Source organism: Aaosphaeria arxii (assembly GCF_010015735.1).
Source record: "Aaosphaeria arxii CBS 175.79 unplaced genomic scaffold BU24scaffold_8, whole genome shotgun sequence".
NCBI lineage: Eukaryota > Fungi > Ascomycota > Dothideomycetes > Pleosporales > Aaosphaeria > Aaosphaeria arxii.
The window spans coordinates 278,615-292,195 of NW_022983481.1; the positions used below are offsets into that span (position 1 = coordinate 278,615).

The window sequence follows — 13,581 nt, forward strand, 5'->3', positions numbered from 1 at the left end:
GATAGCACCCTCTTCGGTGACAACATACATTAGTTCCGCTTCATGAAGATATCTGTGCCTTTCACCAAGTCCAACGACAAGTCAATGGAGGCCTCGTCTTTCGAAAAGGTCATTGAAACACACTCGGTCCTGGATATTCCGTTTCCTAGTTCGCTTTGTCGGATGGGGCATGCAATGACTGCCTCACGTATTCGTGGCCCAAACACTTCGAAGATAACCTCGTCTGAAACACCTGTCAAAGTGATTTGAGGACAGGGCACGGTCTGTATCAATCCATCTTCGTGGAAAACACGAAAGCTGTGTCCCGTCCATGCTATATCCGTGTTGAAGAGTGTATTTCCAAGGCTCTGTACATGTCGTTTGCAGATCCTCAGGTTTACAAAACAGGGGACAGGCTCGCCGGATAGTACCCACAAAGGAGCGCGTAGGGTCACTGCTTCAAAAGTATTATCGATCCTTTCGAGACTCTCAAGAATAATGCCCCCAAATCTGCAGTCCTCTAGGTCCGGAGCAGGATTTGTAAAGACTCGCCAGGTTCCAACACTGGGGTATTCGTCCCAGGGATTCGATGTATCGCTCGACTGCTGAGTACTAGACTGCGGAGTACCAGGGTGTTCGGCCAATTCAAAAATTCCCATGCTTTCTGCGATGCGTCTAATCCCAGAGTGTATTATTTCTGTGTCATCCTTCCTCTCTGTAATTGCCAGGATCACCTCCTCCAAGATAGGCCTCTTCGTTTTGGTGATATTCTTGTGTGCGGCAGTGGAGAGGACCAGCAGCCACCAACAGCGATCGATAGAATAGACTCGGTTGAGGAATTCATTCTCTTTCCGCGATTCTAGCCTCGGAAAGTACTTGTCTGACGTCCTATTTTTCAGCACGAAATCGTAACGATTGCGTTGCCGAATTCCCAAGGCCGACGAGAGTTTCAGTTGATTCGATGCATCGATTACTTGCTTCATAAACATGTTGCAAGTCTCAAATCCATCGTTGGGTCCGATTCGCGTTCCAGGATCCGTCATTGCGAAGTTCGTATATGGGGATTTTCGAGTTGTGTAGAGGTGAAGGTGATTAATGGAATAGTGTGGACCAATCTGCAATTAAGTATGCAGTCATGTATGCATTTAGTCCCTCTTATACGCACAGTCCAGTTTAGATTCAGTGTTGCGGCCAATTTGCCACACTTTTACAATCACTTCACTGCATATGTACGGCGAATTTACCGCCAAGGCAGAAGTGACATTGACCACTAGGGTGCAGTTTAACAATCACTTCACCCTATATTTACGGCCAACTCATCCCAAATACATGTCCAACTCACTGTATATTGAAGCCCTGTTGATCCTAAATATACAGTCAGTTCGTCGTGCTTACAGATTTCAATTTAGAATTCAGTGTGCAATTTATACAGGCAGAGCACGATTGACATAGGAAAGGTAGATGAGCTAAACTCTCATGAAGCATTTTTAACTTATCATGTTACCCACACTATACATACCTATTCAGTGAAGGTTGTTTTGACCAGTGCCAAGCAATTCGCAGGTGAATTTAGGCCTGCCCAGTAGCCAGCCGTTTAGACTATCTCAACAGAACCTGCATTTCACAAGTAAAGGTTTCTCGTTTTTCAAAGTGCATAGACTCTCGTTATGTCCCATTTCAGTCCCATTTATACAGTAAATCTATTGCGCCCAGGGGTGTTCGATTGAGTCACAGTTGTAGGCTGAAGTTTGAGCTACACCATAAAAGGATCAATGATAGATTCTCGGTAACTCTGGACTGCCTCCAGCAGTTCAAATGGTAAGAGCAGGAAGTCAGGGAAACCGATGCACAAAGAGTCTGCCAAATGAGTTAATCAAGTAGCTACGAATATTACTATGGAAGTGCATGATGTGCCTGCGGTATTACTATTAGGGTTGTAGGGCCACCATCTCGACCAATCTCATTGTTATGATACAAACATGGGCTTTGCTGCCCGATTAAGCTACTCGAGATCTAGATCCCCGATTACCCAGTTAGTTGCAAAGTAAGGATAGCTCGGAACCAATTTCCGGGATGAAGAGTTCAAGATCGTAATGTTAAAATGACGAAGGTGTTAAGCGGACGGTATGAACGGTGCACTATTCCATATCGGGGTAGGGACGGTATATCAACGACCTCAATCCTGGATTCACCCCTTGCCCTCATTTCAACACGCCCCGCGTCTCAGCAAGACTGCCATCCTCTCACGCGAAGCCAAGCAAGTCATTGACGGTTGACGGCATCTTTCTCCCGCTTCGGCTACGTTCTTCGACCTCCCACACCTGTTCATGCGCCATGGCAATCATGCCGGCGTGCTTAGGCGGATACGAAGCCCATTGCAGGCAAATTGCATGCTCTGTATCTTTTCTGCCTTGATTCCCTCCATCCTCTTTCTTCTTATTACCCAACACTCATTTTCCTTTCTTGTACAATTCATTCGACTCTAACTCACCAACGTGAGAATAATGCGGTATTGCTGTTGAGCAATGATCAGGTTATCATCGCTATCGCATTTATTGCTCTTGGGGTCGGGGCTGTTATGGAGGGATGCATGTGGACAGATGATCGGAGCTTATTCCAGCTCACATCTAGAGCGACGGCAAGGTGGTGGAGGAAACAACAACAACAATAATCCTAACACGAATGGCTTCAATATTGTCAATGGTCGCATATTTACACCAGGTCTCGGAATAATCCTAGCGGTGAGCTTTGCTTTTTGAATGTTTCCACAAGCCGTCCTTAGCTCATGTCTTCCAGCCTCAACCAAATACACCGATGGGCGGTGATTTCCTCCATATAGCAATCGACGTCTCTGGAGATGGCAAACTTCCCGTGCCACCAAAGGATATATCGGACCCGCTCACACAAGTCTTCAATTTCACCATGTTCTTGACGAGCATTTCGCAGCAGAAGAATTTCACAATATCTAACATCACCACAACAACACCGCCATTGGCGAACATCATGGACCAGGAGCTAGGACAGACCGTTAAACACATCAACTTCGAATGGCCGGATTGCCTTGTTGGCGACGGACAGGACCAGGATGGTTCGACGGCACGTGGCGATTACAACATCACAATTCATCAGAACTTTCGACTCAATGGGAGCGACCATTACAGTATCTTCAATCTCCCGATCAGCGTCACTAATAGCATACCACAATTCCCGGGCGCGGATCAACTTCTCACAAAGCCCCCGCCAGGACCACTCAACGCAAATGGAGGTCGCATGAACTGTGATCGATTGAACAACCCGATGATCGGTTTCGGCGAGCTGGTAGAGAGTGTCAACAACCCACCAGGTCAACCATTCCAAGATATCGCTATTGAGACGACAGAGCGCAACGGAGGAGGTCAGATCGGCGATCCCGGTACGGCAAACCCTAATGGTGAAATCGGCAATGGGCAAGGCAACGCCCAAGGCTCATTGGGGGAGGGCTCCAGTATGCGATCCGCCAGTGGACGTTACGTGGATGTTTTAGTGGTGGCCGCGATCACAACTTTCGGTATGTCATTGGCCTGATGACCAGGCATGATCTAGTGGGCTACGAAAGGACGTTCGCTATAGGCAAGGTTGCGAGAGCGGAAGAATCGTTTCCGCGCGGGGTTACAAGCAGGCAACAAGTTTTTCCAGGCTTGAGTTTTGGGTGAGATAATAATATTGTGCACGCATTCAATTGGCACGGCACAAAACTACAAAGATACCTTGGCTATTGGTGGTCCATTTCATTATTTTTATTCATTATATGTTGTCGCATCGTCCTTGGACTTGGTTTCCATGGCTCGCCTTCAGAGTATGCAGCTCCACCTGCATTTTACATTATATTTGATATCAACTCTGCCAATCCAATACCATTTTCACGTTCTGGCCGCCTGGAAGGTCTCGAAAAGTCGCGTGGGGGATAAGGTGAGTTTCATCGTGCGTCAGCTGTCAAAATCTGTGTACCAGGTTCATGCAACGTTGTTTCAGCCTTACAGCCTGGACTTCGGCACACTTTACTCTAGCCGGCGCAGGCCTAGCATGTCAAAGAAGCTTGACTGTCTCTGAGAACACGTTTGACAGTGGTTCTGTGGTAGAGCGTTCAAAGCATTTATCACACTCCCAGCTCGTTCCGAATGCGGTAATCGGATTTGCAACTAACCACATCTGGTCATGCTCGTACCAAGTGCACCGCCAAAGAGGAGCAACTAGATTATATGTGCTCCACAGTGAGATATCTACATCGTCTACCAAATGGCTTCGCCATGAGGACACCGTTGTGTTGTTCTCAGCGATGATAGTTCCAGGCTGCGGCTCTCTAGAGTTTCCGCAAAATGTCACGCCACGCTTGCCCGCCTACGTTGACATCACGCCATCACCCAATCACAGATTGCTTATTAGAACGCAGTCGCATTCCTCTGCCTGCTTTATTCAATTCGCATTTCCAGAAATGTCAGTTCCTAAATCGACAGTGTTTCTGTCAATATTTGCTGCCATTTTCGCATTCGCCTATCTCCAATACAAGCAAAGTCCAATCATGGCCTCATCGCAAGGAACATCGCCTCAAAGGCCGTGGGCAGATGGCCCACTCAAAATGGTACAAACACCAATGTACACAACTAAAGCAGACGATACGTTCACTAAGGGTGCATCTCACATGGCATTAATACATAATTCCGTTCTGAGAGGGTACAATTCAATATATCTGCAAGCGCCCCACGTGAAGCCCGAGGACTATGCCGATTTCATCGGGTACTGTCTCGCGTGGTTTAAGCTGGTGAAGTCGCACCACGATGATGAAGAGGCGAATCTGTTTCCGGGGATCGTCGAGATGCTCGGAAAGGAAGATAAGGAGGTTTGGGGAGACACACATCACGAACATGGTAGGTTTGAATGCGTAGACAGAGTTGCGCGTGCATTAATCTAATACCCTCATTCCAGAGGCAATGCTTCCCGGTTTGGTCGCCTTCAACGAATATCTCACCACTCTTTCCTCGCCATCAGACTTCTCATCAGCCAAACTCCTCGAAATCATGAAGACTTTCGAAGCACCACTGGACCACCATTTCCACTCCGAGATCTCCACCATCGCCAGTCTCTCCCGCATGGGCTCCTTTCCAAATGCAACCGCGGTCTTCAAGACATGGGGCAGGCAGACCCTTACCAAGGCAGGCTACGCAGAAGTGTTCGCATTCGTGTTCCTCAACTTCGACAGGACGTACGAGGAGAGGCTTTGGGAAAGCTGGCCTCCGATGCCGTATCCGATTCGCTGGGCGCTGATCAGATATAGCGCGTGGTGGCATCAGGGATGGTGGAGGTTCGCCAGCTGCGACATCGATGGGTACCCTAAGGATCTGTATGCGTTGGGCGATGCGGGTGAGGCCCAGGCAAGGATTTAGCGTTATTGTTTGTTTACGCATATGAGTGTTTGCACGATCTTTCTTCAGTGCGCCGCACTTCTATGGTATTTGTTGGTAAATATACGTTCGTATAAAGTGAAGTCTTTCGCATGCCTCAGTATCATGTTTTTCTTAAGCCCGATTCCTATTATCAGAGACAGATAACTATATAATCAGAGGAGCTGATAGATAAATATGTATTGGGCGGTTATAGAGGCGTCCTCATTCCCTTCGAGACTGGCCTGTCGTGAAGTTATACTACCAGCGCAAGCCGTCGTCGAATGGAGATGTCGTGAGCGCCAGTGGCGCTTTCTAAGCTCAAATGATTGATGTATCGAGCGTGCTGATGATTGGTCGCTTGCCAAGGGTGCTTACATGCATCCACGCCTTCATCAACATTGTGGCTGTTCTACTGCTGCAGGCAGACATTTCCCCGCGCCCACCTGGGAGCTCAGCCTCGAAACAACAGAAATATATTTTCCACCTCGGGGCACAGTCCTGTTCTTCCTATATCAAGTGCAGTTTTGCTTCGGTCGTAAAATCCTGCACCATGGTTATGTGTAAGCAGCAGGGTCAGCTTTCTGCTTAAGACAGACATTCAAAACTAAGTGATGTTCTAGCAAATTACAGCTATCAGCCGCTGAATCCCTCGGCAGACACAATTCGAGTGTTGTATTTTGAGAACTTCAAGAAGCACAGTGAACCGATACGCTGCCGACTTGTTCATGTTGAGTTCGGCCAACGCCCCAAATACAATGCCCTGTCATACACATGGGGTGACGAATCCACGAAGTATGACATCTACGTTGACGGCCAAAAGGTCCAAGTCGGGTTCAACCTCTTCGACGCTCTCAAAAGTTTGCGACGGCGTAAGGGGGGTATTCCTATCTGGGCCGACGCGATATGTATCAATCAACAGGACATCCCGGAGCGCAATCGGCAGATCCGCATCATGGCACATATATATGCCAGGGCGGTTAAGGTACTGGTGTTCCTTGGAATTCAATCGCCATCGCTCGATATGGACGAAGAAGAACGGTATAGATTACTTTCTCATCATCCTTATTGGGAGCGTGTATGGATTGTACAAGAGATCTTCAAAGCACGAAACATCGAAGTATGCTTTGATTCGGAAAGGTTACGTTGGAAAGACTTCATTACCAATTTGGATGAACTTGTTAGCCGCACAAACAAGCCGCATAAGTTTGACCGCCACCTTCGATTGAAGTACGAACACAATCAAACTCTCTTATTTCTCTTGAAGGCATATAGAAGCTCGAAATGCAAAGACCCTCGAGACAAGATATATGGTTTTGTTGGACTCGCCAGCGACTGTCACAGGTTTCCCATAGATTACTCTAAAACCACCTACGAGGTTTGGAAGGATACTGTGACGTTCATAAGCCGGCAACCCCGATACGATGCATGGAATATGGCAAGAATTGGCTCATTAATCAAGCGTTTACTTCAGCTGGATAACACTCCAGCGTCAGATTCGCTAGATCCGCAGTTGGGATGCCCAGGCCCTGTAAAGCCTTCCTCAGAACTAGCGGATAGGCCGCGGAGCGCTTCCATTACGCTATCAGCCGTCATTTCGAGCGTTGTTATCTGTCTTGGCCCGCCGCCTGAGGAAATTATATCCACATGCAGTGCAGTAGACGCGTGGGCTGGAAGCGTGTATGAGAATTATAGTGATATCCACGGCCGCGTGAGCAAAGAAAACGACAAGTTCATCATCAATGTGGAAGATTTGGACCCGGCCGCCTTGGGAAAGATAAAACATTTGAACCTGGATACGTATGTATCATCGGATTCTGCAAGGTTTAGGTTGAACGCGATATATGAAGAAGCCCTGGATACCTATCAAGAGTCCCAAAGCTACCCGTTTCTGCCGGGTACTTCGAAATATCGCCTTTTCCAGCATAGAGTCTCAAGGGGCTATTCCAAAATTGGGGCTTTGGGGATCTGTCCCGCGGATGTTTGTGTGGGAGACCTGGTATGTCGTTTACAGGGTGTAGATCAGTCAGTGATTTTGCGCAGGCTAGAAACCGGCGGACGCGGATCGGACAATTACCTCATTGTTGGCACTGCTTTACTCTCCTGTGATCTAACGGAAAGGGGGGGTAAACACTTCTCCGAACTTCAAGAACGTCACCAACAGATGGATTTCCTATTGGATGTTGACGATGTATTTAGACTCGTGCCCTAGATCGGATGGCTTTCAATTAAAGTCGTATGACAATCTCATCAAAGCAGTTGTCCCTCAAAATCAATGATTATCGAAGAACTACACTGCTGTCACGCATCAAAAACAAAGGCGCACTGGCACTCATGAAGGTATCGTGTAATTGATTGGATTAACTATACTGATCTAAGATGATGCAAAATCACGAAAGCAGTTCAAAAGAAGACAATTTGAAATCGAAGACTCCATTTTCTGTAGTTATTTTGTAATGGTGGGATAGCCAGCAAAACTCTGACCCCATCCCTCGAAATACTTGCAAGGCAAAGCTTGTCTTTTCTGGACGAGCCACAATCTGGAGCAAGGGAATATGAGGATGTGAAGATAGAGACTTTCAAGTACTAAGCTGATACTCAAGTCGCATCTCAAGGACCCGCGTGAAGACAAAGAAGGCCACACAACCCGCGTTGTTGGCATACCAAAAAGAAAGAGAAGACAAAGCCAGGCCAAATCGCCCCAATGAACATGTTTAATATCTTTTTTTAATCCCGTGGGCCCTTTCATGATTGTTGGGCTATTGTTTGAAACTCCGTACGCCACGCTGTCCATGAAGCATTCAGTGTTGATGCATATGTGAAATTGATGTTTGTGATTTCCTCCAAAGAGACTCCTGATGAAGAATATTGAGCCTGGTAAATATAATGATAAAGTCGTAATGTTGTAGAACCGGTATGTAACAAGGGAAAAGGTTGATGTCGAGGTTGCTGAAGTTGGTATTGGTGTGAATGGTGCGTCGAGGTGTGAGGTCCGAGGATTGACGGTTGCTCCAGATTCGAGGAGCAATTCCCCATTTTCGAGGCTGTCTTGCTAGACATAGTGGAAATCCGGGGCACGCTGCTTTCGATTTTTGTTCTGTGCGCGATGCGGGTTCAATGGTTTCCGTTCATATGCATCCTGTTGGTTTGGCTGCTCCGAGAACATATTCCGCTGTTGATTCGGAAAGTTTCCATTCTGGTATTGATTTTGATTGCCGAAGCCCATGTTTCCATAGCCTTGATTGTTGTTCCAACCGCCATAGCCTTGCATATTTCCTTGCATATTCCCTTGCATGCCGTTCATGTTGCCATACCCCATATTGTCATATCCACCATTCATATTGTTGTTCTGGAAGCCCATGTTGCCATACATGTTTTGGTTTTGGAAATTGTTGTAGCCACCATTCCAGTTGCCATTCATCCCGTTCATATTACCAAAACCATTCATATTTCCCATGGGGTTCATATTGCCCATATTGTTCATGTTCATGTTGTTCACATTCATACCATTCATGTTGGCAGGATTCATCATACCCATCATTGGATTCATAGGGCCACCCATGCTCATCGACATGTTGGGCATTGGCATGTTCTTCGGCATGTTTTTGAGGGCTTCCATTGACTCTAGGAAATCCTTCTCGAGTGCCGAGGACTGGTCATCCTGTTGACGGGTTTCCTGTTCTTTCTGTATGCGCATGGCCTTTGGGGCTGTTGGTGCTATGATGTCGGTCGGCGCCTGTTTGCGCTTCTTAGATGTTGTAGAAGTGTCAGTATCGGAACCAGCTCCCTCAGCCCCTGGTGTTGGAGCGGAGGCAGCGGGATCATTTGCACCTGTGTGAGGAGATTTGACATTTGCATCAGAAGCGACGCTACTGTTTTCTGGTTTAGGCGACTTTGGCAAATCAGACTTGTTGGCTTCACTAGCCTTTACCTTAGCATCAGTAGGGGTAGGGACAGAAACGGTTTCATCATTTCCAGGGGGAGAAGTGGGTTGTGCTGCCTGCTTTGCTTCTTCCTTCGATTGCTGCTCCTTCTCCAGTTTCTCCTTCGCCTTTTCGGCTTCATATGCCCGCATCTTCTCTACTGTTTCCTCGTCGGTGGCAAGATCATCAATAAGGACTCCCTCCGTAGAACAGTTCGGACAAACCAAATCTCCGTCCGCTAGTGCATTCTCAATGCAATCATGACAATATGTCTTACCACAGCAAGGGGTCTTCACCGGGTCGACAAACATCCGCTTGTCAATCGGGCACTCCAACCCTCGCTCCCTCAACTCCTTGTTTGCAGCCTCGGCAGTCGCAGCTTGTGCTTTTGATGCATTTGCCTTCTCTTGAAACTTCTCCCAAGTCCTTGTATCAGTCAAAACTTGAACGTATTCTCCGTCCGCATTCAACATGACACCCCGGGCATCCTCCAAATCGCCATCCGCTGGCTTTTCGACCGTCTTCAGGAAAGACCGAGGAATACCAGTTGTACGTTTGGCTCGGGCAGCTGGTTTGAAATCAGGATCGTCGTTCGTAGGGCAGAGTTGGCTGGTCATTGTTAGCATCGCTCGAATTCAGGTTTCACAGGAAGTAGAAGCGTGGTGCCATAGCATCATGCCCAACTTCTTAGAAAGTACTTACATCCAATGACCCTTCTTTTGGCAACGATAGCAAACGTAACCTGGTGGAGGATCGTGACTCGGAACATTAACGGGTTTCTTCTTGTGGAAAATAGGCCTTGCGTGCGACAAAGACTCCTTTTGTTGGTCCCAAACTTGTGCGGATTCTGCAAGGAAAGCAGCCTCAGCATCTTGCTCAGTCATTGCACCTCCGGTGGTTGTTGGCGCTGTGGTAGTCTTTGCAGGCTCGGCCTTCTTGATAGCTCGTACTGGTGCGCGTCCAGAGACGTAGCGAGCTGCTCGACCATGGCCTCGGGCGGCAGGTCGGCGGACAGCGATAACAGTGCTGGATCGAGAGATAATCGTCGTATCGTCATCGTACTCGGTGGTTGGTTGATCTTCGGGGTAGAGGTGGAGGTCAAAGTCAGATCCATCGCCTAGGCCGGATGCCGTGATGATCTCACGCTTCAGCTCGAATACAGATATGCCTGTACCATCGAAAACGATGCGCTCGGGCTCGCGAGAGTTCTTGAACTTGTAGAACACTGAGGATGACATGATGGCCGGTGGTCTTCGGCTAGTCGGAGGATGTTCTTCGGCTAGTGAAAGCGGAGTTAGGTGGCACTCTCGCAGAGGTAGTCACTCAGAGCGACAGCAGTCTGCGTTTGAGAGATAAAGATTGGAAATTCAGGAAATATGCAGTGGACGACGTGGCAGAGAAGCTGCGCAACAAGTCTATTGCTATGCTAGCTAAGTATGCTGGGCGTCCAGCGTCGCAGCGGAGCTGAGAGGAAACCTTTGGTGAACGAGCCGCAAGAGTATATGGTCCAGGCCGTCGCTCCAGATCGTAAAGACTGCGTGCTCCTGCTCAATATGTATCCGTGCCGTATCAGATAGAGTTCAGGCCGATGGCGATAACTTGTACGCCAGTGTAGCTGATGAGGTTGTCGTGGGGTGAAGAAGTGGAAGAGGAGAGGTTGCGGGAGAAAGGAGGACAAAGCCACTTACTTAAGTCCCAGCAAAAGCTTGAGTCAGCGCCACCGGCTTTGTCATCTAGTCACGTGATAGATCCTTCACTCCATTGTCACATTCACAGTTCACGCTTCACATTGTTGATTATCACTATATTTTTAACCATGGTCTACGAAGCTTGACGTCTTTCATACATATTCGTACTATGCACCAACTCATTCAATTCTCACGGCTACTATCTGATGTATCTTTCATACCAGGTTATTATATCTAGTAATTGAGACTGCTCGATATCATTTGAAACGTTTTGCAATTATTTCTTATTGTACAGGACCTGTCAAACTCCTTCTGAATGAACTATAACCATATTACCATGTCCTCCCGAAATAACAGTCATTGCGGTTGCCGACACCAAAGCAATACGTAGAACCAGGAATAGATGTGTCGTTGGCGAGATTGGCATACCGAAATTGCTTCACAAGCCAGGCTTGTTGACACCTTGTCACATTCGCTGGATTTCCAGCATGCGTTCACCGTTCATGTGACTGGCCTACTAGCCTCTGCCCCCGCCATATGGGTTGTGGCGATAGTTGGCATTTCTACCACCACCACGATAGTTGGCTCCTGGTTTACCAGCATTCTTAGGTCCCGTAGGTGCGTTAGCAGGAGCACTGCTTGGACCGTTGGGTGGTTGGGAGGAGCCTTGTCGGCCACGGCCGTGAGGGCCGCCTCCCCTACCACCACCAAAATTGCCACGGTTACCGCCGCCAGCAGGACCGGAAGGAATTGAAGGCTGTGGAATATCGTCGTACATGCCCTCCCACGCCGTAGGCCCACCCTGTCCACCATATCCACCTTGCTGTTGGATGCGTCTTTGCTGCTGCTGCTCATACTTCTGTTGCTCAAAAGCAAGTTGGTCCGTGGCAGTATACGCAGGGCGATTAGCCCCTGCCATCATGGCTGCGTTCTGATTTCCAAATCCACCACCACCCTGTTGCTGCTGTTGCTGCTGCTGCTGTTGCTGTTGCTGTTGCATCTGCATCTGCTGCATCATCTGCGGGTTCATCTGGTTCATTCCTCCCATTCCCCCCATTTGTGCTGGGTTGGGGCTGCCATCTGGTCGATTCATGCCTGCCATCATATTGTTCTGCATTTGCTGCATCATCTGGGGATTCATTTGGCCTCCCATACCTCCCATAGCGTTCGGCATGCCTCCACCCTGTGAGGCAAGCTGATGCTGCATCTGCTGGAAGTACTGTTGCATACGCTGCCAGTACTGAGCCATCATTGCAGGAGTCATCCCATTATTTCCACCACCGCCTCCTCCTTGTTGATTTTGGCCTTGTTGGTTGTCAAAGCCGCCGGAATTATCGTTTCGGTTGCCAAACTTCCCACCTCGCCCTCCGAACTTCTTGTCATCGTCACCATCACGCATGTTGCCACGAGGCTGAGCGCGCTTCACTTCGATCGGCTTTCCAAGGATCTGCAACGGTCCAGACAATGTTGCGTCAACGGCTGCGTCGCCATCGAAAGTGACGAACCCGAATCCACGTGGTCGGCCAGTGTCTTTGTCCATCATCAATGTAGCGTCAACAACTCGACCAAATTGTTTGAAGAAGTTCTTGAAGTCTTCCTCGGTAGCCTCTTGACTGACACCGCCAACGAAGATCTTGCTTGTCCTTTCTTGTTCCTCACGGGGGATAGCGCGCTTGGGGTCGATCTTGAGGATGTTAGGAATTGACTAGATTGCAAAGCATAGCAATCTTCACTTACGATTTTGCCATCAAGATAGTGCTCTTTGACCATGACGATATTGACACACTTCGGGTCTTTGAAGGTAAGGAAACCGAATCCACGTGAACGTCCTGTAGCGCTATCACGCATGACTGTGCACTCGCTCACTTCGCCAAACTGCGAGAAGTAGTCCTTCAGAGATTCTGAACATGGTGAGTCAATGATCGATGGCTCGTGGAGTCATACATACGTTCTGTTGTTTCCCAGTTCAATCCACCAATGAACATTTTCCTACAAAATTGTTAGTCATACCACAATTTATTAATTCCATTCTGAAGTGCGACGTCTCGAAAGCAGCAGAGGCGGTAGACTGCCCCAGACTGCTATGCAGCAGAAAAGTGTCAGTAGACATCGCGACAATAAAAGCACATTGGTAGCCCTCTAACGGAAATTTATGCTCGTCCAGCGGAGTCGAAAGAAGGATTTTGTGTGTCGTGAACAATGGACATATGTTCTGAGTCGTGTTTGTGGGTGTGTATAAGGGTCGTTCATTACTCCGTACATCTTTGCAGTGATATACAGGGCTATCGGAGAAATTGTTGGACGAGTGGTCCAGGGTTTGAATGTTGATTCGCCTTGCATACTCCAAATACGGTCGGGTGCAGCTGGTCCAGCACTCGCTGCAAGCAGCCCAACGCAAAGGCACAGTAGTTCGGTTGAATCGTCTGTGTTTTTGCTACGGATTGAAGGAGAGGATCCGATGGATACATCGAAGACCCTCACCTTTTGGACTATCCTCTGCTTGCGTGTTGGTACGCGCTATCAAGTACCTAGCTAGGTATATATCGACATGATGCGCTGCCATAGATAGACGGC

The 13,581-nt window shown here is 48.2% G+C and overlaps 7 protein-coding genes across 7 annotated transcripts; 3 read left to right on the top strand and 4 right to left on the bottom strand.

The window, feature by feature from the left end:
- Window positions 1–29: 29 nt before the first annotated feature.
- Window positions 30–1,090, bottom strand: BU24DRAFT_495030 (uncharacterized protein; the record flags this gene model as incomplete). Its single annotated transcript, XM_033534100.1, has 1 exon — window positions 30–1,090. The coding sequence occupies exon 1, from the start codon at window positions 1,020–1,022 to the stop codon at window positions 30–32; it is 993 nt and encodes a 330-aa protein (XP_033380261.1). The 5' UTR covers window positions 1,023–1,090.
- A 1,489-nt stretch (window positions 1,091–2,579) lies between these two features.
- On the top strand, window positions 2,580–3,543 carry BU24DRAFT_353391 (uncharacterized protein; the record flags this gene model as incomplete). The annotated part of the gene is made up of 2 exons (XM_033523776.1): window positions 2,580–2,720; window positions 2,776–3,543. 2 exons carry the CDS (start codon window positions 2,580–2,582, stop codon window positions 3,541–3,543), a joined length of 909 nt encoding a protein of 302 aa, XP_033380262.1.
- Window positions 3,544–4,537: 994 nt separating this feature from the next.
- BU24DRAFT_353168 (uncharacterized protein) lies at window positions 4,538–5,399 on the top strand (the record flags this gene model as incomplete). The annotated part of the gene is made up of 2 exons (XM_033523768.1): window positions 4,538–4,883; window positions 4,942–5,399. 2 exons carry the CDS (start codon window positions 4,538–4,540, stop codon window positions 5,397–5,399), a joined length of 804 nt encoding a protein of 267 aa, XP_033380263.1.
- A 631-nt stretch (window positions 5,400–6,030) lies between these two features.
- Window positions 6,031–6,867, top strand: BU24DRAFT_317765 (HET-domain-containing protein; the record flags this gene model as incomplete). The annotated part of the gene is made up of 1 exon (XM_033522896.1): window positions 6,031–6,867. A coding segment is annotated over one exon (837 nt), but the record flags the coding sequence as incomplete, so codon positions are not given.
- Window positions 6,868–7,730: 863 nt separating this feature from the next.
- BU24DRAFT_266561 (uncharacterized protein) lies at window positions 7,731–8,346 on the bottom strand. Its single transcript, XM_033522548.1, has one exon. The coding sequence runs from the start codon at window positions 8,188–8,190 to the stop codon at window positions 7,843–7,845; it is 348 nt and encodes a 115-aa protein (XP_033380265.1). The 5' UTR covers window positions 8,191–8,346; the 3' UTR covers window positions 7,731–7,842.
- BU24DRAFT_266530 (DWNN-domain-containing protein) lies at window positions 8,320–10,651 on the bottom strand. The gene is made up of 2 exons (XM_033522547.1): window positions 10,022–10,651; window positions 8,320–9,928 (listed from the first exon to the last, which is right to left on the bottom strand). Exons 1-2 carry the CDS (start codon window positions 10,555–10,557, stop codon window positions 8,449–8,451), a joined length of 2,016 nt encoding a protein of 671 aa, XP_033380266.1. The 5' UTR covers window positions 10,558–10,651; the 3' UTR covers window positions 8,320–8,448.
- Window positions 10,652–11,246: 595 nt separating this feature from the next.
- BU24DRAFT_425757 (RNA-binding domain-containing protein) lies at window positions 11,247–12,996 on the bottom strand. The gene is made up of 3 exons (XM_033528817.1): window positions 12,956–12,996; window positions 12,745–12,908; window positions 11,247–12,691 (listed from the first exon to the last, which is right to left on the bottom strand). The coding sequence occupies exons 1-3, from the start codon at window positions 12,990–12,992 to the stop codon at window positions 11,525–11,527; spliced, it is 1,368 nt and encodes a 455-aa protein (XP_033380267.1). The 5' UTR covers window positions 12,993–12,996; the 3' UTR covers window positions 11,247–11,524.
- Window positions 12,997–13,581: the final 585 nt, after the last annotated feature.

What these genes read in the sequence shown, in the direction of transcription:
- BU24DRAFT_266561 (XM_033522548.1), bottom strand. Translation starts at nt 8,190, where the DNA reads ATGGACAGCGTGGCGTACGGAGTTTCAAACAATAGCCCAACAATCATG.
- BU24DRAFT_425757 (XM_033528817.1), bottom strand. Translation starts at nt 12,992, where the DNA reads ATGTTCATTGGTGGATTGAACTGGGAAACAACAGAAC. An exon ending in GAACTGGGAAACAACAGAAC is followed by an intron (nt 12,909 to 12,955) that starts GTATGTATGACT and finishes CACCATGTTCAG; the next exon opens with AATCTCTGAAGGACTACTTC. An exon ending in ACTATCTTGATGGCAAAATC is followed by an intron (nt 12,692 to 12,744) that starts GTAAGTGAAGAT and finishes AACATCCTCAAG; the next exon opens with ATCGACCCCAAGCGCGCTAT.
- BU24DRAFT_266530 (XM_033522547.1), bottom strand. Translation starts at nt 10,557, where the DNA reads ATGTCATCCTCAGTGTTCTACAAGTTCAAGAACTCTCGCGAGCCCGAG. An exon ending in CAAAAGAAGGGTCATTGGAT is followed by an intron (nt 9,929 to 10,021) that starts GTAAGTACTTTC and finishes AACAATGACCAG; the next exon opens with CCAACTCTGCCCTACGAACG.